We start from the raw sequence: 25681 nt of genomic DNA, 5'->3' as shown, positions 1-25681 counted from the left end.
GGGGAAGAGGGAAATAGTTCCACTTTTTATCATTTAATGCCTTTAATAAATCCTAGGATAATGTGAAACATTATTTCTTCATCCATGGCAAACATGATTTTTCAGTAACCAATAATCAATATGTGGTTTTAGTTATTGGGATCCACAGCTATTTGCACTTTATTAGTAACTATGAAATCTAGAAAACACATATATTCTAGCAGATAAATTAATGTAATACAGGAGGAGAAACTTTTTATACTTGGGCTACCATGGAATTGAAAAGCTAAATAGTTTGATTTCCTTGAAACCTGTGGCTGGCATCCAGTAAAATGGAAATTTCAAATCAAGCAGCTTGTCATTATACATATGAATAAAAGAGAACTGAAGCATAGTATTAGCCAGCATCTGATAGACAAGGCAAACAGAAGCGATTCCTGATCAGTGCTCTCACTCTTGGGAGAGTCAGGAATGACCTGAATCCTAGCAGCCAACTCTGAATATTTGTTACATTTACTGTGCTAAGTGGACATTGTGAAGTGAGGCAAAAAAAGAAAAAAGATGTCCACTGCAGAAATTATGCAGATATTTTTTGATGAAGGAAAGGGAGAGGAAAGTTAAATAAGAACAGGCCAATTTATTTTGGCTTGAGAGTTTAGCACTGTGTTTTGTTGCACCTTGACAATTGCCCTTGGCACTTCCTGTTGTGCTCTGACTTATTGTTGAGACATTCCTTGTCCATGTTGTTTGCCAGCTACCCTCAGCACATGTCTTGTGTGTCCTTTCACTGGATAAATGCATATTGCTTCAGAGTAGTTCAGTTTACCCACATGAAGTCACACTGTGACCTGTTGTAGCATGGCTGTTTACATTGTCTGCTGAGAGCTGGAAGCAAACAGTTGCATCTTATTTGCTGAAAGAAATAGAGCAGGATGAAAACTGTCAAGACAGGATTCCCCCAGTCTATTAGCGTGTACTGCCTGTCTCACCCTTATAGCTGTGCTGCTGGTTGCCGCTGCCGTCAGAGGCAATAATTATTCATTGATTTATTTCACCTCACAAAGCTTGCCCTTACAGCAGCAATTGTCTAGGATTTCCTCCTGCAATGATGCTCCCAGGATAGGCAGCAATGAATTTGTACTGTCACTTCCAGCACCCTTTCTCTCTGAGCTGTGCAAATGGAATTATCAGATGGTGTTACAAGCCACTCCAGAAGCTGCATTCTTCAACAGCGCAGGTAAATACAGAAACAAACCACTTATTTGCTCTGGGAAGCTGCATTTGTGGAAGCTATGTATGAACACTGGAAAGCAAAGAGAGGAGATGCAGGCAGTGAAGAACATCAAGTGGCAAATCTTACTGCTGGAGGTAAAGGGCTCCTCTGAAGAATATCGTGTTAGTGTGACACCAATCAGCCCAAGTTCAGAAGATGAGGCTGGTAGTGAGAAGGAAGTCTCTGAAGGAACTGCAGGACCTCCTAGGTCTGGTTCAGACCTTAAGAAACAACAACTTAAATCAGTTTTTTCTAAATCACTTCACAACTATGGAAAGTATACACTTAGAAAGGTTTCTTCTGCTTTCTTCTCTGATGGACTTGTGCTGGTGGAAAGACAGTGCTCTTATTTTACATTTATTTCAGTGACAGTCATTACAAGCCTCAAACCTTTCCCTTCTTCCTAGAAGTAATGTTAGGGACATCTCTGGGGTCGGGTAAACTTTCAGAGTTGGTGGGGGAGATAGATAATGCAAGTGCCTTCTTTCCCTGTCTGGAGGACTCCAGATCGTTTGAATTAGGCTTGTTCCCAATATGAAACAAAGAAAACTGCTGCTGAAGTGGAGAAAAATGTCTTCTTAAATACTGGTGATGGATGAAGAATATCTGAACAGGCTGCCACCTCCCTGCTTGATAGTATCTGAGCAAGAACTTGGAATACTTCTTCAATGCAGCAAGTGTGCTATGTGTTTCAGAGACTGGGGATCTCATTTACTCCATCTTCTCTAGGAACTGAACTCTGCAGGCCTTTCTGAGTCCACTACTAACCACAGAGGGCAGGAAGGGGGGCAGCACTCCTTGGGACAATTTCCTGCCTTAGGAAAGCATTTCTTCCCTCAAGATTCCCATGTTGCCCACCTTTTCAAGTCTAATATGGAAAAAAGTAGATGATTTTACTCTGTAATAGCTTTGTTTACTGTTAGGTGTGTTGATTGGCTAACCAAAGAGTCTATTTCTTGTGTTTATGTGGTTAAAAAACTGCTAGTGTGCTGGAAAAGGAGGAGGCAATTTAGTAAGAAACACAGCTTCACTTTTTTAAACTGCTTTCTTCTAACTAATATGGATGCAGCAGTTCTTTCTGAAGGCAGACATTTAAGTTTGTTTACATTTGTGTGTGGTAGCTCAGTAACAGAACACCCATTACTGCTGGGCTTTAGCTGCTGTTGGAAGGAATTATGTGATGAGACACTGTCTGAACCTTCCTCCCCCTCAAACACAGTTGCAAATATTGTAAAAATAAACAAACAACACCCCCCCCCCAACAAACAAACAAACAGACAGGGATTTGCTACTGCCAACAGCATCACATCAGTTCTATTTACTTTTCCCACAGTATACTTTTACAGAGATTTTTCAGGATCTCTCTCATACCAGCTCTGGCGTTAACTGCAATGCAGAAGTCTTAGTGTAAGTGACTGCATTGGGCAAATAAATTGTTTGAGCAGATCCTGAGGGACAATCCAAGGAATATTTTTGGATCACCTGTACTGTAATCCTGTCCACCAAACAAGGACAGCTATTCTGGAAAATCTCTCACGACAACATTCCCAAATTGCTTTTGAAGTGAGCTTCTAACATAAAAAATAGAATTTAGATATTTCTTTAGCTTGTTTTTAAGCTCATTTTGAAGGGATACAGTGATGGTCAATGACACCTCTGTGAACCTCAAAGCAAGAACATATGGCTATCACAGATGCAGTGTGATAGACATCCATACTGTGCACAAATATAGCCAACCTGTGGGTAAAAACTGTCACTACATACTACTAGTATGTTAGCATCATACTGCGACCAGCCCTTAAGGAAAGAGCTAGAAGAAATAATGAAATGTGGAACTTCAGATCTAATTTTTCATATGTTTTTTCTTTCAAAAATTGCACCACACAAAGAATAAAATTCATTTTCATGTTTTGCATTTTAAAATAGAGTGAAAACTCAATCCAAAAGAGTGCTGAAATTGAAGGTTTCTTTATTTTCCCACTCACTAGTGCCCTCAGGGAGAAGACAGATTTCCTAAGATGCTACTCCTACTTCCAGTGCTCCACTTCCAAACACTCTCCTACCTTCTCAACAGCAGAGTGCAGTGGTGTGGAGAGAGCATGAAGCTCAGGGCAGCCTCATGCTTATGATCAAGTCTTTTTCCCAGTCCCTTTCTAACTGTCTTGTTTCTCTATTCAGTCCCACTGGACTGAAATGCTGACACTAGAACTGAAACACCATCAACACACATGGCTCTGTAGTTTCATGGTGAGCTGCATGAGTCCTGTCAAGAACTTTGAGTCATTACTGAGGAGTGGGAATTGGCACAGTCATAACTGCATTGCTCTTAGATACCTGAGCCAGTGAGTTTAGAGGTAGCTTGGTTTGTTTATAACACATCTTTGATTGCTGTTAGACATACCCCTAAATCACAACCTGATCAGTGTTGAAATGGCCACTCTTGAACTCATCTAGGTCTAAAAATAAAAAGTCAACACTACCTGTTAACATTTCCAGGTATGAAAAATTTTACTGTGGTTGAGACAAACCATTTCAATACTTTCCAAACATTTCTGAAAGACTGGACATGAAAGAATATTTATTTCTGCACAGAATTTCAGAAAGCTTTATTTTTATTCCAGGGAAAAATAAAAATAAATGTCACAATCTTGACATTTTCTGTGAAATGGAAGTATTGTTCCCTATTGAGGCTCAGTGAAAAAGATGATTTAATGCTGAGATGGATGTAAATAAGTTAAAAGCATCTGAACAGATTTCTCACTCGAGAATTTAATTAGAGATTTTCCAAAAAATGTGTGTTCAAATTTAATTCTCCACTATGTCCCAAATGCCCGTAGTACTGTAAAATCAAGTGATATGATGTTTAATGTCAAATAGCCCTATTCTTGGTTGGTATCAGAAATGGAATTGTGCTATAGTTCAATCTCCTTGTTCTCTCAGATATGGCTAATTTCTCACATTATATCTTTGGTTTACAGTTAGTGATGTAGTGGTTCCTAAACAAAAAGCCCTTTGTGGTTCTGTATTTTGGATCACAGATAAAAAATACTGAAGATTATTCACTATTTAAAGAAGCCCACAACACTGTTAATAGTAATGAGACAACTTCCTGAACAATTGCTGAATTTGGAACAATGACGTTGCATCAAATGGTGAAGAAAAGCCATTGTTATGAAAATAATAATCCTGTAAAAGTCTACCTGAATGATCAAAGTAACTATTAAAGGTGGGATATTATTAAAATCTATGGGCTTCAAATACACTAAACTGAACCAGTATGGTGTGGTAATTGTGCTTCAGTATCAGACATGATGAAGAGGACACAAAGTAAATCTGGGAAAAAAAAATGGAAAGAAAGCAAAAAGAATCAGTAATTTAAAAGGTATGCCTGCAGTTTTAAGAAATGGACCATATAAAAGGAACAGAAGTCGGTGCTATTACTTCTCCTTAATATCCTTCCTGTTAAGCAGCAACTATGAACATGAGAGAGCCTGTACTGAGTCAGACCAAGGGTCTGTCTACTCCAGAATCCTCTTCTGACAGCTGTAGATACTTACAGTATAAGATCATGTCAGAAATGCAGTAATATTTCCTGTGTGATCCTGGGGCTACACAGTCTCCTCCCTCTATTTGACTGGATATAGGCTTTGTAAATGTTCAGAGTAGTGCTAAGGATTTGATTTTATTTTAATAAAAGCATTTAAAATGCAGAATTAATATAATAAATGCTTATGACAATATCCATTCTTTTTTCAACTGAAAATGAGACTTGATTTTTTCTTCTAATAATCTTCAGATTAAAATTGTTTTTGGTTAATCACACAGAAAGACTCTTTTCCATGTCAGTACAGAAAACAAAAGCAAATTACACATTAATGATTTTAGACTGTAAGAACAAACAGTGAAATCAACCAGAAAGAGAAATGCTACAGTGAACAAAAACATCATCATAATAGAAACCCAAAAAACTTTTCAGCAGTAAAATATATTAATTTTCAGAGGTTCTGAAATGGAAAATTATTCTTGGTATATAGTGTTTATCCTAAAACAACAGATTTTTTTTGGTGAGACATTATCCAGATAATGGCAGACTTACAGATGCGGAGAAGACTGCAGGTTAAGGTGTTATCTTTCAGCCTGTAAAACAGTCCATAGATATTCTGCAAACAGGTACGGAGGGTACTTTCTCTAGTATTGCCTGCAGTTCTGTTTCCTCATTTGTAATTTTCTGCATAGGGCATCTATGGCTAGCAAAGTATGGGCCTTTTTTTATGACTTGCATTAAACTCTTACTAGCAGTGCTTTGGCTTCCTCCCACTTTTCTGCACCTACTGCAAGAGACTCAGATTGAGTGCTGCAAGTAGTCCATAGTGAATCACAGAGCGATGACTCTCCTGTGTTTAGATATCTAATCTGAAAATTAGTCACAGAAAGTCACCCTCACTCCCTGGTAATTAAGGCAATTATATAAACAGATATTAATCTCTTTCTGAGAAGTGTTGTGAAGCTTAATTCATTAAAGTTTTCATGCCTTGAGAATTTTACTTGAAAGATGTTACCGAAGTCCAATGCCTCATGTAATCGTTCCTCCAGCATTCACAGGAAAAAGATAAAAGGTGAAAACACAGCTTTCTGTATTACTCATGGTTTGTAAGTTGTTAGCTTTTGACACAAAGAAAGTAAAACTATTACATTGTGTCAATATAATGTAGGAATAATGAGATGCAGATATGAATATTATCTTTATTAAGTCGCCTAAGAGGAAAAGCTGAGTGGCTCAGAGAATAAGGGACTGGGATTTCATCTGAGAAACCCCAGTGGGGATTTAATTTGCAGCCACTGTTGAGATGTTAGCTGCACAATAGCTTGCTCTAATCTGCTGACAGAGGGAAATTATTTACTAGCTATCAAAGAGATACCTGCCTTTGACAGGACAGTACTTCCCATACATACACATTAAATCGTGCTATTTTTCAAGTTTGAGTCAATTTCAATAAAGAGTACCTGGCAAGTTTTAGTCACAACTAGATATTCTAAATATCTGTATTATTTGTCAGTCGCATCCTCCAGTGACTTCCAGTGCTTAAACAATCCACTGATATGTGAAGCTACCTGCCTTGGAAATACCACATTTAGGAAGGAGGTAAAGAAGGGATTCATATAGTTAATGGATGCCAAAGATACTGGGCAAACATTTCAACAGTATCGATATTTTGTTAACAATCTAATGTTTGCATGCCTTTTCTGTTACTATGTAAGTTACTAAACTCTTTTGGAAAGGAGTAGGTCACTGAAGCATATATAGACTTGCATATACAGATAGATCTACTTGTATTGAAACACTAATTCATAAAACTTGGAAGTCTATAAATTGGTGACCTACATAAAGGGAAGGTCTTCCTAATTTTATTTCTTAGGCATTTAAATCCGGGGTTGCAAGTTTTCACATTTTTTCTTGCTCAGACACAGAAGTCAAGCATCCACAGCAATCTTTTTCTCAACAAGCAGGAAGGAGACCAGGTATTATGTCTTTATCTCAATGATGGTAAGGAAATTCATACAGGTATGGGAAAATCACATTTCTTTTGCTCCTTTCCCTTTAGGAGAAATACTCACTCTGCCAATCTGAGCATAGATGATAGGCTCAGAATTATTCCATCTTTTGTTCTGGCACTGAAAGATTTCCCTTTGTATGGAATAATTTATTATTAACTGTACCAATCGAGAAATAACACTACAACCTAGGAATCTGAGTATCATTCATCCATGCTGAGGAAAAGAAAACTGTGTCCTTGCTCCACAAGTACTTAATATGAAATGCTTCAACATGTAATTGTCTCTTCCTTATATAAGGAATGTCTTATATGTTGAATAGTTTAAAATATTTGTATATTCTGCTAGAGAATGTGCTTTTGTGATTAAGGAACTGAAATGGGTTTCGTGAAGTCTAGTTTCAAATCAAAGGTCCTGTCTAGAAATATCTGAATAGGAGCTCTGCACATGACCATTCTGTTTCTATCTGTCTTAAAAACTAAAGTTTCTACTTTTAGAAATCAGGGAGAACAGAAGAGAATTTTGTGTGTGTTTATCCCTTATCTGCACTCAAGCCTCATTTTATAGGGAGTAAAAGGAAATCCCTGTCTAACAATACAGCTGTAGCTTCAATGACAACTCTTTTCAACCTTGGAGAAATAATCTCAGTTCTCACGTGTTACAGTTTTGCTTATTTAAACTATAAGTTCTGTAAAGCAGAAAACTTCTCTTATTACATGTAAAGTATTTTGCAAGAAATTGCATACGATATGATCCTGATCTTGCTTGAACTATTAGATGCTACTGTTGTATAAAAAACATGGCCAGGCTAGGCCACCAGGTAATGAAAGTTGTTGCCATTTGATTAATTTTTTTGTTGGCTTTATGAAAGAAGAGTGCTTTCAGTTCAGTTCACAATAAGACTGCAACCCATCAGAAAACGACAAATCTGTTCTACTGTAATTCAGGATGATCATTTCCCAAGGAGAGGTCAGGAGCCAAAAGGACGTCAATGTTCTCTAGGCCTTGAAATTACTCCTCCAGGCAAGAGGGAGGCATGTCGGGATATGTGTCTGTATTGCACTTTTATTGGCAAGGAGGCTTTTATCTCCAAGGCTGATGATGCCATACAGAAACTTATTGATTCCCACAGGTAACTATCCTTGACTTGAGAATAGTCCACAATTTTACTTTCTGGTTTTAGTTGGCAGGTTGGTTGTTGGTAGGTTAGAATTTATGGAAATAAAGGAAGTTGCACATTATGGAGTGCTGCTCTAGGCCATGTCTTCAATTTTAATAAATTTGTATTACTTTTTTTTTTTTTTTTTACCATATCATCTCCTATAAATAAAATACTACAAATGACAAAAACAAGACAGGGAGGAGGCTTCCAGGAACTTAATATGCATTAGGCAGTAGGTGATAAAAAATCAGAAGGTAAGACATGGACAACTTCCATTTTTACATAACGGAGTCCTCTCTGCTGATTGCCATCTTATTACTTTGCATTGGAGGTTAAATAAAAAATATTTTTTTCCAGCTGTTACCCTAGAAACTAGCTGAACACATGAAGTACATGAAAAAAAGCAAATTGTAAATACACACATATACATTCACCTGTATTTCTTTGTTACTTTCAATCCATCTTGTCATCACTGAACTATTCATATGTAACCGCACTTAGTACACACTAGCTTCCTAGCTCATAAAATATTGATTCAGGTTTTTTATCGTATATCTTTCTTGAACTTTGATCTTTCATACTTAGTGCTGCCTTGATGAAATATTTAGAAGTACAACATTTTCCATGTGAAAGGTAAATTTAAGAGTTTTTTTATGGTAGCCTCTGTTAATGCACTAGCTTCAACCCACAGGAGATACAAGCTGAACTCTATCTTGACCACATTTAGTTGAAAATTGCCTTTGCAAAAGTCCTCCATCCCAAAGCAACATTTTTTTTTTTAAGGTAAAGGTCAGTTTTGTGACTTGGTTGGAGTAGGCTTACCACATTTTCTCACCAGGTACATTGAGAGAGCTTTGAGAAGATACATCCAAAGACCTGGCTTTAGTAGTTAATTCCCAGCAGACAAAAATGTTATTATCTATATAATAAAACAAGATCCCCAACTTAAAAGAGCCCACACAAACCAAAAGAACATTCTACTTATATTTCTAGGCAATGGATGTTATCAAGTAATTTTGCCAAATCAATAAAAACTACTGCAATATCTCCTTTACCAATTTAATCAAATTCATATACTCAGAATAACAAACAAGGCAGTCTCTCGAGGTTGAGAACTCATGAAGTCTCAGTTCATAGCTCATGGCTTTTTGAATTTGGCATCTAGGAACATGCAAAGTCCAATAAAAGCTTTTTCAAGGTCTGAAGAACTCACAAGAGTTCTGTCCACCATGTTTTTTCTGATAGCTGGTAGAAGTCTTTCTCCTAGTATGTCTCCTTGTCTCCACCTAGCCACTAACATTCATGGAACCTATAAAAACTCATTTAGAGACCTTTATCTCCTTGTTGTATTTGGTTGAACTGGGTTTTGGCTGAAGGCTGCCAAGTTTCTTAGGGACAGAGGGATAGGGTGGCACACAGAGAGACATACACACATCCAGAGTAAGCACAAACACGTGATTCTGTTATATTATAGCTGCATAAATCAGAATATAATACTAAAATCAATTGAGCTGTATATATTTAAGAAAATGGACAATTAATATGGAGATAAGCTCTCCCATTCCCTACCATTTTGTTTTATATTTCAAAAAAAGGTGGCAGGATCAATAGCCCAACTGATGTGCATCCACACCAATGCACACAGCATGGGCACCAAACAGGAGGCACTGGAAGCCACTGTGCAGCTGGAAAACTATGATATAGTTGCAATCATGGAAACACGGTGGGATGACTCACACAACTGGAGTGCTGCAATGGATGGCTATGAAGTCTTCTTAACGGTTAGGCAAGAAGAGGTGGTGGGTTAGCCCTGTATGTTAGGGAGTGTTTTGACTGTCTACAGCTTGACAATTGTGGTGAAAGGGTTGAGTGTTTATGGGAATGAATCAGGGGAAAGGCCAGCAAGGCAGATATCACAGTGGGATTCTCTCACAGACCATCCAACCAGGATAAAAAGGCAGATGAAATATTCTATATTCTATGAGGAGCTGGGAGCAGTCTCACAATTGCTAGCCCTTGTTCTCATGGAGGACTTCAATTTACCAGATGTCTGCTGGAAATACAATACAGCAGAGAGGAAACAATCTAGGAGGTTCTTGGAGTGAGTGGAAGATAACTTCCTGACACAGCTGCTGAGGGAGACAACTGGGGAAGGCACCTCGCTGGGCCTGCTGTTTGTGAACAGAAAAGGACTTGGGGTGATGTGATGTTCTTGGGCGTAGCGATCATGAAATAATAGAGTTTTCAGTTTTCAGAGAAGTAAGTGGAATTGCTACCCTGGATTTCCAGAGGGTAGACTTAGGCCTATTTTGGAACCTGGTTGACAGAGTCCCTTGGGAGGCAGTCCTGAAGTGCAAAGGAGTCCAGGAAGGCTGGACATTCTTCAAGAAGAAAATCTTAAAGGCACAGGAGCAGGCTGTCCCTGTGTGCCAAAGTGGAGCTGTTGGAGAAGAACACCATCTTGGCTGAACAGAGAGCTTTGACTGGAACTCAGGAAAAAACAGAGTTTATGACCCTTGAAAGAAGGAGCAGGCCACTCAGAAGAACTACAAGGATGTCATGAGGTTATGTAGAGAAAAAATTAGAAGAGTCAAAACCCAGCTAGAACTTAATCTGGCTACTGCTGTAAAAGACAATAAAAAATATTTCTATAAATACATTAACCACAAAAGGAAGGAAAAAGAGAATCTTCATCCTTTACTGCAGGTGGGGGGAAACATAGTGACAAAGGCTGGGGAAAAGGCTGAGGTACTCAATGCCTTCTTTGCCTCAGTCTTTAATAGTAGGACCAGTTGTTCTTGGGGTAGCCAGAACACTGAGCTGATAGACAGGGACAGAGAGCAGAATGAAGCCTCCATAATCCAAGAGGAAAAGATTAGTGAGCTGCTACACCATTGAGACATACACAAGTCCATGGGGTCAAATGGGATCCACTCAAGGGTACTGAGGAAACTGGTGGAAGTGCTCACCAAACCACTTTATCAGCAGTCCTGGCAAACTGGCGAGGTCCCAGTTGACTAGAGGTTAACAAATGTGATGTCCATCTATCTGAAGGGCTGGAAGGAGGACCCAGGGAACTACAGGTCTGTCAGACTAAACTTGGTGCTGGGGAAGTTTATGGAGCAGATCTTCTCACAAGGACAACTAGGTGATCAGGCCCAGACAACATGGGTTTATGAAAGCCAGGTCCTGCTTTACTAACCTGATCTCCTATGACAAGGTGACCTGCTTAGTAGACAGGGGAAAGTCTGTGGATGTTGTTTACCTGGACTTTAGTAAAGCCTTTGACACCATTTCCCACAGCATTCTCCTGGAGAAACCATCAGCTCAGGACTTGGATAAGCGTAATCTTTGCTGGGTAAAAAACTGGCTGGATGGCCCAAAGATTTGTGGTGAATGGAGTTAAATCTAGCTGGCAGCTGGTCACAACTGTTATTCCCTAGGGCTCAGCATTGGGGCTACTCCTGTTTAACATCTTTATCAATGATCTAGAGGAGGGGATCAAGTACACCCTCAGTAAATTTGCAGAAGACACCAAGTTGAGCAGGAGTGTTGATCTACTTGAGGGTAGGAAGGCTCTACAGACGGATTTGGACAGGCTGGATCGATGGGCTGAGGCCAAGTGTATGAGGTTCAACAAGGCTCAGTGCCGGATCCTGCACTTGGGTCAGAAAAACCCCATGTAATACTACAGGGTTGGGGAAGAGTGGCTGGAAAGCTGCCCAGCAGAAAAGGATCTGGGGGTGTTGGTCATCAGACAGGTGGCCACAAAGGCCAATGGCATCCTAGTTTGTATCAGAAATAGTGTGGCCCGCAGGGACAGGGAAGTGATTGTCTCCTTGCACTTGGCACAGGTGAGGCCTCACCTTGAACACTGTGTTCAGTTTTGGGCCCCTCACTACAAGAAAGACATTAAGGTACTGGAGTGTGTCCAGAGAAGGGCAACAAAGCTGGTGAAGGGTCTGGAGCACATGTTTTATGAGGAGCAGCTGAAGGAACTGGGGTTGTTTAGTCTGGAGAAGAGGAGGCTGAGGGGAGACTTTATCACTCTCTACAAGTGCCTGAAAGGAGGTTACAGTGAGGTGGGTATTGGTCTCTTTTCCCAATTAACAAGTGATAGGACTAGAGGAAATGGCCTCAAGTTGTTGCAGGGGAGGATTAGATTGGATGTTAGGAAAAATTTCTTCACTGAAATGGTTATCAAGCATTGGAACAGGCTGCCCAGGGATGTGGTTGATTTCTCATCCCCAGAGGTATTTAAAAGACATGTAGATGTGGTGCTTAGGGACATGGTTTAGTGGTGAACTTGGAGTGTTAGGTTTACAGTTGTACACAATGATCTTAAAGGTCTTTTCCAACCTAAATGATTCTATGATTCTATATTGCCCATTTTGAATATTCTGCACAGAGCTCTTGATTAAGGCAAGCTGTTTGGACAGACAGAAGTGAAGAAGCAGAGGAAAAAGACTGGAGATTTTCTCACTTTTAATTTTAAAATCACAAAATTTTGTGTTTGTGTGATGCTACTAGGGAGAGAAGTTTCTGTATACAGTACACCAACTATTTTCAGCAGGAGACTTCTTTTTTTAAATCAGAAAACTAATGTGAAGACTGGAGTCAGTGTTGTAATTGATATGCAGAACTGGGATTTATTTCAGCTTTAATCACTTAGAAGTTACAACACTACTAGTTTAGTCATGTAGGTTTTCCTCATACCCAATGGAGAAAGATATACGGAAGGAATTAAACTCTGTGAATGACTGTCTCTTCATAGCCTGAGGATTATATGCATACATATCAAGCTTTTAGATGGACAAAGTTAGTTGGGAAGCAGCTCACTCTTACAGAGCAACCTACTGAATCTGTTAATACCAGGATGAATTTTCAGTATTCATATGATCCATAGATTTGTATCAGTAATAACATTAAACCCTTTATTACCTGGACAAAGCAAATAATGAAGTGATGAAGTCTGAGGATTGAAGTCTCAAAAAAACAGCAAAATGGCAAGCTTAGCTTCTTTTTATAATTGGCATTTGCACTAGATACAAAAGATGTTCTCCAGACGTCAGAAAGCCAGGATATCAAGTAATCACTGGGTATATACATAAGTGTATGTAAATGACAGGAAAGGTAGGAAGAAAAGGACAGAAATGGGACATATAGTTTGCTGCATGACTCTCTGTCTCCGATTTATTTAGGAGAATAATAATGGCTCAAATTCAGAGTTTGATGGAAAGGAAATAATGAAACCTTAAAAGAAAGTCTTAAAATTAAATACACGCTATCTACCAGATGCCTAGACATATATTTCATTCAAAGTATTTCTATAGATTGATACTATAAACTCATTTTCATATGATGTAACATCTGTGTTTATTTTACTGAGACTGCTGGAATTATAAAAATAATCCATCTAAATTTGTGTCATACAAACATTTTGGTAAAAGAAAAGTTGACATCTCAGAGAAAACCTGAAGATCTATCATTTTTATATGCAATGTATTTTCCATATGTATTTCTTACGAATTTCTTTTTTTTTGTTTTGTATTTTTACCTACTCTATCAGCTTCCAATGTAAGAAAGTTTTGGTGCAGAATACACTATACAGAAATACAGAAATCTGTCTTACCTTCTGGCTCCCTGATCTTACGTCCTGCTGCAGATTTTCGTAGCACGCTCCGTCCTGAGTTGAACAAGCTAGTTAACTCATCAAGGGGACTGGTCAACGACCTTGAGTTTGTAGGACTGTATGGAAATGAAGATGATGAATTTGAGTTCGATTTCCTGTGATCTGCTCTTGCCACCTTTGGGGAGTAAGGCAGTTTGGAGAATGGAGAAGATGAGCATCCAATTTGGGCAGGATTTGGTCTCTGAGGTACTTTTGACAGATCTGAGTTTGTACTTGTTTTCCCTGTATTAATCAGAAAACTAGCACAAGCCTCTGGAGGAAATGCAAAATGTGTAGAAGCCCGGTAGGAAATAGGAGGTGGTACTGGAGGAGGAGGTGGTGGGAGAGGAGGAGGTGGTGTGGAAGGAGGAGTCACTTTGCTGGAAACATTGAACACAACCAAGCCTGGAGATGCTGGTCTTTCATTCTCTCCTTTCTGGCTTTTGGAGTACTGTGGTGATAATGGACTCGAGCCTTCTGACTGCACAGGGTATTTTAGATTGGTTTCCAAGACAGGAAGCTTTTTGACTTCTAGTGGTGTTAGGGGAGATTCATCAGAAGCAGGTGAACATGTGACAGGGGTTGGAGGAAATACAAGAAGTGGTGGCCTGTGGGGGAGCAAGTTAGGGAAAGGGGCTGGAATGTCACATGGGTCTTTATAGATCAAAGCTGCATGACTGTTTCCATCCAATATTCCATCTTCAATGTTAACACTCTTTTTGTTTTCAAACAATAGAGGAGGAGATCCAGTCACTACTGGAATTATTCCATTACCATTGCTTCCTTCTTCTGGCAGAAAATACTTCATTTCTTCATATACAGACTCTCCTTGTTCTGGACTTTCTGCTTCAGCAGAATTGCTCTTCATTGCGTTCCCTACCATTTCAATATAGACAGGCTCATTTTCTTCTTCTTCTTGTGACATATAGAGATTCAACATGCCATGTTGTGGCCCATCAGAAGCAGCTGCTTTCTGAACTGTCACAGTGTCATAACCACCTGGTTTAGCTACTGTGCTTGCCTGTTTCACATCCCTGGGCTTTTGGCCAGGTATTTCTTCGTAAGAGCCACTAAGTTTCGTATTGGGACTTCGTTTTGGTTTTCTGGGAGGTATTTTCTTCATAGTACTATAATCATCACTGTGTGGCCTTGGACGGGTCAGTACTAGAAAAGTGAAAAAGGTCTGTGTTATTAATAGATCAGTTTTTTCTTACACAGGTCTAGTACTTTAAGCTGTCAAATATTGCCCTTAGAGTTTTACAATGAGCAGCAGTCACAAAGACAGGGATTCAGACAAAAGTATAAATATTTCAGGGAATGAAATACAGAACTTTCAGCTTCCAAACCACAAGCCTTTGCTACTTGGGCATATAATCTGTTTTGGTAATGTCTACTGCCATTAAAAGATGTGAACTAACACCTGAGGAGATATCTTTTGAATCCAAATGCTCACTGCAAGATCTGTAGCACATGGAAATATGTGCTTGTTATTCCATTGCCCCAAGGGAAAGGAGCATGCCTTTAACTAGGAGTTTCAGCATGGTGCTACTCTAATACACATTATTGCTAGTAACTGAAGTATCCCCCTTTTATGTAATATCTCTAAAACTCTAATTATAGACAGATATGTCTATGTCATCTGCTTTCGTACTGCAGGTGTGGAAATAATTTATAAAGTTAGGGAATCCCATAGCCTAAGGGAAATTAACTAAAAAAACCCCTAAACTAGATGTCTTTTCACAGCCTCCAGGCATGTATGGAGTGAAGAGACTAGATACCTTGGTAACTGGTCCTTTAAGATCAAATCTTTTTGGTGTAAATCAGCTGGTTTTGGACAAAGACTCAGGAAACGGATATAATTCTTGGAAAATTAGTACACTCCAAAGTTGTTGTGTGAGTGTATGCAAGCTCCTAAAACCATAGTAGTTTAAAAGTATTTTGGACACAGCTCATTTCTCTTTATACAGAGCCTGAATGAGCAAGGAAGAGGTTAAGAAAAATGAGTTTGCATGTAATGAACTGGACATGAGAATGGAACTTATTTTGCAAGAGGGAGCTGCAAATGTTTCCATCCATTGGCTGCAGGATCAGAGAATGGTTATACATAGCTTTAAATGCAACCTGAAGGATCTTCCCTGATAAACCTAGAGGATCCTTTACACAAAGCATGACAAGTCAGACTTATCAAGCAAAAGCAGAATACATTCCTTCCCTTCATCTTCTACTATTCATTTCAAGGGGGAAAGAGAATAGAACAATCGAACTCAAAACAATTCTATATGCACTGTAATGCATTGAGACACTTTGGGACTTTCATAGCACTTTCTTTCCAAAGAAAAAATTCACTGTAAGCAAGTTATGGCACAAACATAAACCACTGAATGCATAAGTTATTCATGTGAACATAGAGAAAAAGTAGGAGAAAGTTTAATGTTTGACTTGGTGAAATTCAGGATTGGAGCATTCTGTTTTAGTGATGCAAGATATTCTAACATGAAGTTTGAAAGGTCAAATATAATGGTCAGTGGGGTAGAATAGATCAAGTTGACAGATCATTTGTCTCTAGAGGGAGTTCTGCAAATAGGTTTTGGTTGTTGACAAACTAAGCAATTACAACACATGAGTATTATTTGCTGATTGGGAAACAAATGACAAATTGACTAATTTTATTTACTGCCACTGAAATATTTCAGGAAAGCTGGACTTTTCAAAGGTGCTTGACTGTGTTTAAAAGGATCAAAGTGAAAAAATTAAATCAATAATGTAGAGTAACATTTGAGACCGTTTCTCCCTTTCTGCCTAACCTTCATTAGCGGTTTCCTTAGAAGCTGCCGACAAGCAAGCACTAACAGCCTCGTACGAAGCGCTCAGTCGTGTGTTGGGGTCCCTCTTTGGTTTGGGAGGAGGCTGTTTCCTTGGTGATGGCAGGCTATTGCTATCATCCATGCTGAACACAGAGTGCAGGGAGGGAGATCTGATGGATGACCCAGCCGCAGAATGTACCAAGCCATCCACTGCCATGGGGACAGGGACAGAGCTGGAATGAAAGTGCTTAGGCGTTCGACAGCCGGCAAAGCTGTCCTCAGAGACCTTCCCACCCTTGTCTTCAGCTCTGAAAACACAGAAAAGAGGCCCAGATGCATTATTCAGGCGATAACAATGAACCTGCTCATGCAAACATAACAACAGCTTTTTGGTAAACAATCTCACAACTCCCCTGCTGTGTCGAGGGGATGTGTGTAGTAATCTTCCGACAAACAAATCCAGATCAAGCTGCTAGCTTTCTTCCATTTCCTGTTTCATGATAAATCAGGACACCGGCCCTTTTTCACACAAATGCAGCCTTCCTTAAGCAGTTTCATATTGTTGATCAGACATTCACTGAATGAATTGTTCACACTTTGATTGTTACACACAATCAAAAGCTGGGTTTTCAATCTGAATGATAATTTCTGGGAAATCCATTTAATAGAAAGTTACTGAGGCAGCAAATGCTGAGCCTTTATCATTATTTTCTGAAAAGACAACTATAAATTCTATTTAGATAATGCAAATCTTTAAAATATTAGATGACCTTTTCAACTGGCTGCTTGAAAATTCCACCCAGATATCTATGGATCTTCCTGTTTAAGCTTAATTATTAGCTATAATTTTAATAATATTAATTATGACATCATGTTTAGTTATTTAAATTGCAGTTTTGGAGTTTTACTTCTTCCAACTTTTTCCTTTTTTTTTTTTTTTTTTTTTTGCTATTACAATGTGTATTGAGAAATGACGTTTATCAGCTGCTTCCAACAAATTGATTTTTAACAAAAATTCTTGTAACATTTTATCCCTGAAAAAATCAAAACACTGAAAACCTTTTAACTTAGAGTGGTAACGTGTTAGAAAGAATATGTCTATACTTCCATTTTACAAACAAATCCCTGAGCATTTGTTTTTTTTAAAATGTATTTCTGCATGGCAAATCACCAGCAGAGCTGGAATTCATGCACAGGATATAGCCAGCTGCCCATGTAGTAAATGAAATAGCTAAAGATGAAAGCATGGTGCTCAGTGGATAATTTGTTTTCACTGTAATGTTTAATTACAGTCTTTCCTACAAAGGCATTTCCTCCAATATGTAATCACTGGGATATTTGAAGCTAATTAAGCAGATGCACTGCCATTTTCACTTTAATAAAAGTCACTGACAAAAGCAATGAAAGCAAAGGGAATTGTTCTGGATGAAAATTAAGTTCCTATGGAAAAATAAACATTTATATGTCCAGCAAGTTATAGACACATTCCTGCTATAGACACATACCTATTAACTGCAAATGCTACCTCTGCCCATTCAGCTGTCTGAGAGAAAAGAGATCAAGGACCCAGTTCCTAGAGAAAGGCTCTCCAGCATTTGCTGGTTTTGTAAAATAAATATTCCTGAAAACTCAGATAGGAGTTAAAAAAAAATCCCATATTTGCCTATTTTTAAATTATAGAAATTCTCCTCACAATCAATCTACCTAGTTCAATAAGTAATCAGGATTTCTTAGCCTGGACTTAATTGTATTTTAATGCCTTCCTAGCTACTTTCCAGTATCTTGGAAATTTCCCAACGTTGGAATTTTAACTTAGAGGAATTTTTCTTTTGTTCTTTTGGTTTGATGAAAGTTCAATTATAATCTGTTTGTTGTAGAATTAAAAAAATATTTATGTAAAAAATAAGTGCCTCAGAGACTTGAATAAGTTCCTATAAAGCTTAGTGTCCCCTAAATAGGATATTATGGTTGTCCTTAAGTTTCTAGACTTAAAAAAAAAAAAAAAAAAAAAAAAAGGTGCAACACTGATTCAGGCTCAGCATATACTTGAGAATCCTCTTGGAATTTCTCAGTCATTTCTATGACTTCCTAAGCAGAGAAGGAAATCACTAAAACTGAAGAAATACTTTATTTCTTCACAGTAGATGTTTTCTCATCTTACCTTTTGTGGCCTTCTTCAGGTCTGTTTCTAGCCTCTAACTTTTCCCTGTGATAAGCAGCATTCATCTCATTGCGGAGCCGGTCATTTTCCCGAGCAATGTCAGAAGCATTTTGAATGACCAAGGCATCATATATTTTCAATCCCATATCCTCGGCGTTCTGAAAGAAGCTTTTGATTGAGGTGACCTCTTGCTGTTTGATGCTCATCTTCTGTAGCAAGCGCTGGCGAGCTAGAAATCCTCTTACAACTACCATAACAGAAGGATAAAATATGGAGTAATGAAAGACAACTAATTAATTGATGATTACTGTGTCTTCAGCTGTAAATATGAGCGAATCAAATTCAGTCAATGTCTTATACAAAGAACAAAAGAAATGTGCTGGCATATAAAGAATACACTAAAATGGAACTCTCTGTTTTCTACTGCCAGTGCTTAAAACAAAGAATTGACAGTAAATTAATTCATAAATTTGAGCTATCACAACTCAAAAATTTACTTTCACTGAACATTATTTTTTATTACATTACAACTGAAAACTTAGATGCTACAGATTGTCAAAGCATGCATTTACATTATAAAGGTCAAAAGATCATTTGCTTCAAAATAAAACCGTGAATAAATGGTTGTGCATTCAGTGCAGTACCAATTAAATTATTGTTTGACTCTGGCCAGCTTTAAATATTTCAGTGTACCTAAAAAAAATTTAAATCATAACCGAAACAAAAGTTCTTAGTTTGACTTGAAGACCTTTTTTTGTTCATTTCCTTTCAGCAAAAACAATTAATCTAATGTAAATTTATCATATCATGTTGTGCATTTTTCAGTTTAAAATTTTCATCTGCACTGCATCAGCTTTATATTATCTATTAGGCCTATTTTTCACACTCTCTGTCAGCCTTATGTTGGGAGAAGATTTTGATGTATCTCCTGTAATAGCTTTCTGCACTACTTTCCTCAGTATGTACATTCATTACAACACGTTCTACCCAACCTAAATACGACCTAGTCCCCTGAATTTTCAGAAGTACCCAGCTGATCAGAAACACAAGGCACAGGGACCTCAGTGGCCATGATGAATTTGGTACCAATTCAATCACTCCACCTGCAACAGGCTGTATTAGCATTCTCCAAGTGTATGCTTTGGCTTTGAAGGAAGAAATAGGCTACCTAAAGATGCTTTATTTGTGTGTGGGTTTTTTTGAGTTCCACAAGATCCTGATTCTTTCCGGACCTAGAATCACTGTTGTGTACCTCACAGGGAAGAACCGGTTTTAGAATTAATCACCCGTTGCCTGAAACATTTTGATTTTCAGTACATCAACTTACATGTACCAAAACCAAATCAACCTTCATCATTGCTTATTATAGTTACTCTCATTCTGGTCACCTGAAAGCTTTTCATATGTGAAGTCAGCAGGCAACAGCCTGTATAAGATGTTTGTTCGAGTTTTGGGGAAAATACTGAAAATGTTAATATTAAGATTGTAAGATTAAAAATGCTAAAATGCATTAGGCCTTTTTAACAATGCAATTAAGTTTCAGACTTAGGAACACTGCAGAACAACATTAAATGACAAAGAGTCAAGCTGAATTAATCCAAAGGAAAAACATAAACACAGAAAGATACAACTAGTCTTCTGTGAATCTAAAATGTTATTGAATAAAATAAACAGCTAAACCAGAAGGCAACATGGGGCATTTTTCTATCACCTTCTATGTCCTTGTTTAGATATTTAAACTGAGATTTTTTTTTAGAGATGCTCAGTGCCCAGCTGATGAAATTGAAGAAAGGTTAACATTAACATACTAATACTGCTCCTATTCATTGGATTTGGAAACATTCAGGTTCAGGTACTCTGAGATTATTTATAATGGACAACTTTGAAGGTTTAAGTTTTTATAATTGAAGACAGCCATGCCATTTTCAATCCCTCTAGTTATGTTCTATAAAATCTGACTTCTTTAAACCTTGAAACATTAATGCCCTTACCCAATTTAGTTGAAAAGGAAATTAACAGTACAGTTATTTGTTGACAGTTTTATGAGAGTATTCACATTGGATATACATGTTATTGAGTCTGAATCCATAATGTTGTGGTTGGAAAGGTAACGAACGCATGCATACAACATTATCAGAGTTCACTGCTCACAAATATGAAAAATTAAAAAGAGCTTAATAATCAAAAATTGCTCCTTCACTTCTAGTATTTTCTTTAAACTTATCTGCTGCAGAGCAGTTATGGTATTTGACAAATGGTTAAGCATCAAATTCTGGATGACTTTGGAAAAAAGCCTGTTTTTTAAAGTAACATTTTTACAAGTGTGTGTGTGTACATGTGTACTTTTACCTTAACCAAGAAAAAAGGGTCAGTAACACCACTAAGGCTGATTAGAAAAATGAAATACAGAGGTCAATCCTCTGGTAGGATTGTTAGCAGTCATGAACGATGCAGAGTAACCTGCTAGGATGATCCAGTAAAACAGTATCCAGTACAGGTAGCTGTAGCATTTAGCTACTGTACAGCTACTCTGAACTACGAACTTTCATCAAAATTGAGATGTTATGAAGAATCATTCAACAAAGTTTTGTCAGGAAGGGTTGTCAGACAGACACCCCTCTTTTCTTTTGCACACTTTTTCATAAACAGAGTAACCCAGGTTTTCATTAGAAGATGGACATTTCACCACATTTCTTTCTCTGTGAGAACATTTGAAAGATTTTGTCTTCAGTTCAACACAGAACAAACCCGCAATTTCACAACCTCAAAAACTGCTGTGAAATGAAACTGTGATCTCCTAGACCTTTACTGTTCAGCATCATCAACTACTGTATGAGTACTGACTGTCTTCTGAACTTGATCCTCATTTATGTAATCTAAAATAATTCTCACTTATGCAAATTAAAATAATTGAGGTTAGCACCCAGAAGGCTGAAAAATACCTACTTCTTTACAGTTCATCTAAGGATAAGGATCAGAATAATCAAAATTAAAGTAGACCATGGATCTAAGCTATGTGAGAAATGCATAAACTACTGTGTATACAATGTATTAAAGTTAATTCCTAACCTACATGAACTGTGATGGAAGAGCTTCAGCATGATGGACTTTCCTACAGGTACAAAAAATTTTCAGAGTGATGCAGTAAAGTCAAAATTTCCTATATGAGACCAATAAGGTCTCATTACCCGTGGAAAAAATATGACAGTCACTAAACTCACAGATCCATTTTCACATAGGAAGTGTTTCTATACATGCTTTAACTTTAGTTTAACCCCCCTTTTTTTTTTTTTTTTTTTTTTTTTTTGCCTGTGTAAATTAACTTTCAGGATAACAGAAAAAGACTTATGTGGTTTGCTTTGTTTTGTTTTTCCTCAAATTTATGGGAATAATGAAAGGATTGCTAGTAAGACTGAAGTAAAAACATTTGATAAGAATTTTGTGTAAGACCTGTTTTTCCTTTGAGTTAAGTCCTTATATGGGTATATGATATTACATTTTAAGCCTGATACAGAAATTATTGACTAGTTTGGCTATTAGTTAATATGCTATCAAGAGACATTTATCTTCCAAAGTCCTTGGGATGCAAAGGATGAGGGGAGAGAAATGTGGATATGCAGCAGGATTGATACCATTACTCAGTAAGCATCACCATCCCAGTGTAAAGTCTATGGATCACAATTTTAGGATTACATAAGAACAATGTGCAGGTACCCTATCCCATTTCAAACCTGCCAGAGCTCTTTGGCATGCTAAATCTGAAAGTTTACAATTGTACCTCTTTGCAAAGGGCAGCTTATTTCATGAGCTAACATTATGAAAGGGATGTCTAGCTACTCTTATGCAAGTTCCTGATTTTCTCAGGTTTCCTAGACCATTAAAAACATGAAGATGAGACACAGCTTTGAAAAAAGCTTTGAACACATAGTTTTGGTGAAAATGACTTTTCAAGTTAGCTTAATTAAGGAGGGCTAGAAGCAAAAACAACAGACATATTTTTGTAGGATCCAGGAAGACCTATTATCTTCATTCTTCAGGCAAGGTTTGGCAGTCATCTGTTCTGCAAAACATGGACATATCTGAGGATGTTTTAAATTTTGGTGTAGGGTTATATTAAAGCACTCCGTTTCCAAATTGGACTCTGAAAGGTAAATATTTCCTTTCTTTGATACGTCAGCATGAGAACAGAAAGAGGATAAATCACTATTGCTTTTCTAAATGTGTGAATACAACAGGGTGATTTGCATTAAAAATCAGGCCCAGGTTATACATCCAGCAGAACTGTGACCTGTGTTAACTGTCACTCTCCACATTCGTTCCTGAACTGCTATTATTTTGATTTCACTTCAGGTTTTCTCTTGGTTTCCTCTTTTTCACTATATTCTCACAGTGAAGAACAAATAGTTAAAATGAAAGGGGTTTATATATTCATAACTCTGCAGTATTATGAATCTGACTAAAAAAACTCAAAGGTATTTGTCTTTTTAATTTCCTTTTAAAAAGGTGATAATGGGAATTGTTGCAGACATCAGCCAATTAGATAAGTAATACATTGTGTGAAGGATGCTTCTTCAAACAAAGTAATATTCACATTTTCAGCAGTTATTTTAGATTTTGATAGGAAATGGAACAGAAGTAACAGGAAATCAGGAGGCAGTGCACAATAACTCCTTTTTAACATGTGCCAAAAAATGTCAGTGTGACCTTAGTAAAAATGCAGGCATAAAAGGGGGAAAAAATGCCTAAACATAAAACACTAGCAGTCAAATCTGAAATCTGTAAGAAAAGGGGAAAAATAAACATAACTAAACACATTATTAGCTTTGTATTCACTGTTGATATACTTGAACACATTGCAATTTTGTATCATTGTAACCCTATTTGAGTTGCAAGAAGTTAAAGGTGATATTAATGCCTTGAAAAATCACTGAACATATTTTAAAAAGGAAATATTCAAGATTCCCTAAGTTTTAATTACAGTTAACAGTTTTTCATAAAATTATGTTTGACAGACAGAAAGCACAAGCATCACCAATGTTAATATAATCTCAAAAAAAATCTGTATAAGGAGTCAGCTGGAGATATGTATGTAGGGTAAAGTATTAAAAAAAAATATTCAGGAAGGAGATTTTTTTTTTTTGTTATGCAATATTCTGCTTGGTGTACAAAGCATCAGCTCAGGAATACTTGTTCTGTAATTGTTACCTTTTTGGCAGGTTATAATTTTCTTCTGAAGCTGAAGGCACAAATCGTTGAGATGGTCAGCTTGCCAGTACTTAAGAAACACTTTTCGGACTCCTATCTAGAATAAAAACAGCAGGGAAACCTTCACAATCAACAGAAAAGGCCAGAATGATGACAGGCAAATAATGATAGTACGTATACAATCCAGCTAAGGGTTGAGATGAGTTCTGCAATTTGAGAACAGTACAATGCGAATACTTGTACAGAGACGTAGTATCACTTGGTTGAATAAAATATGTATTTGGAAAGGATGAGCATGCTGTCAGACTCACAGTCCACCTTCAGTTCCAAAACCGTTCAGAACAAACACTACAATCTTCAGGTTAAATACAGGTTGGAAAAAAAAAAAGCACACTCTGCATGTAAGTACACAAATGTGTTAGACAACATAACAGTGTTAGGCAACATAACAGAAAATAAGGTTTGGCTTTAATAAAACAGTGGTCTGTGGGCAAGGAGAAAGGTGACAAGCCATAAACCCGTGGAGCAGAAAATGGTAACTGATAGCTGCCATCTGTGGAACAGGAAGAATTTAGCCCAAGTTGGAGGATGGGAGAAACTCAATGCCATTATGAGTGATGATTCCTAATGTCCAGTAAAATTATGAATCCTAGTTCCCAGTGTTGCATGTTGAAGTTGTGCTGCAGCTCACCTTTTAGAATCAAGTCTAAGAAGTCAGAGATGGAGCAACTAATTTGTGAAAAATAATCTAAGTATTGACTGAGTGTATGAGCTTATTCTGGTGCTGACTAGTTGCTTGGTTTAACTCATCTTGTTCTTGAGGGTCTTAACAATCACTAGATGCTCTTCCCCCTTTACAGAAAAATTTAGCTAGCTAGACCAAAAGAAAACACCTTCCTTTTGATACCTTCTGAACATGCTTAAACAATCCTTAAAAATTCTTTTCTGTATAATCTTCAAAAGCATTCCTTTCTAATAGCCTCAAAAAAAACCAGACCACACACAACCTCACTACTCTGAAACCAGTAAGTAACTAAAAAAAATGGATAAATAATGGCTTTTATTATACCATTCTCTTCTCAGGAATTCTATAGAAGAAACTTTCCTTCACTTCTTAGAAATAAAAGGACCAGTATCAGAGAACTGTGCTACCCAGGGAAGATTATAGCTTCTGTCTAGCTACTAATTTTCTATGGCTAATAGGCATACTGATTAATTAATCCAAGTCTGGCTGAAATTGCAGAAATTAATTCTAACTCTTGTTTGTCTGCAGCTTGCAAGCTCATTCTCATTGCACCATCCTGCTCCAATGTTGTATTTTGCAGTATAGATCTGAGAGACAGGTATCGGCAAGGAAATTTGCACAATTTTTCAACTAATTGTTTTTAATCCAAACACTACTGTCAGATGTACATCACTGGTAGTGATGAACTACAAAAAGCGTCAGGACATATATATCATGTCTAAACTCCATTGACAAAATTCAGAAATGACTGGGACACATTTTTGTCCTTTGGCTTCCCTTCTCTCTAGAGAAATACTATTTTGAATCAAATGTTTTAAAAAGTTTCTAATTCTGAAGTTTGAGCTGACAGACAATGATGGTGCAACTGTTAGTCTTTTAGTTAAAATCAGATGTACTCAAATGGCAAAATTAGAATGCTTTCTAAAATTTTTTTCTGTTACTATCTCTTTTCACAATAAAATAGGCTTTTTTGTGTTATTGCAAAGTGTGTGAAGGCAAGGTGATAAAAAACACATTTTACTTGTCTTGCCATTGTAGAAACTCATAAATAGGGAATAGGCTTTCTTTTCATGGTGGAAAATATCTGGAACAGCTATTTTAGAAAAATGTGCAGCTACAGAAATACTA

The 25681-nt window shown here is 37.5% G+C and overlaps 1 protein-coding gene across 1 annotated transcript in view; it reads right to left on the bottom strand.

Moving 5' to 3' along the window:
* The window catches only part of MYO16 (myosin XVI), a 313979-nt gene that overhangs the window by 31122 nt on the left and 257176 nt on the right, over nt 1-25681 (bottom strand). Inside the window, exons 28-31 of the mRNA XM_026845772.1 lie at nt 23809-23905; nt 18604-18850; nt 16443-16750; nt 13600-14802 (exon numbers count right to left, since the gene is read on the bottom strand). Coding sequence (XP_026701573.1) covers nt 13600-14802; nt 16443-16750; nt 18604-18850; nt 23809-23905 — 1855 coding nt within the window. The remainder of the gene's footprint in view (nt 1-13599; nt 14803-16442; nt 16751-18603; nt 18851-23808; nt 23906-25681) is intronic.

The sequence above is a fragment of the Athene cunicularia genome (genome assembly GCF_003259725.1).
Source record: "Athene cunicularia isolate RWA chromosome 1 unlocalized genomic scaffold, athCun1 chr1_part1, whole genome shotgun sequence".
NCBI classification, from domain to species: Eukaryota; Metazoa; Chordata; class Aves; order Strigiformes; family Strigidae; genus Athene; species Athene cunicularia.
The sequence above is the reverse complement of the archived record's forward strand: the minus strand, read 5'-3'. Positions and strand labels throughout refer to the sequence as shown.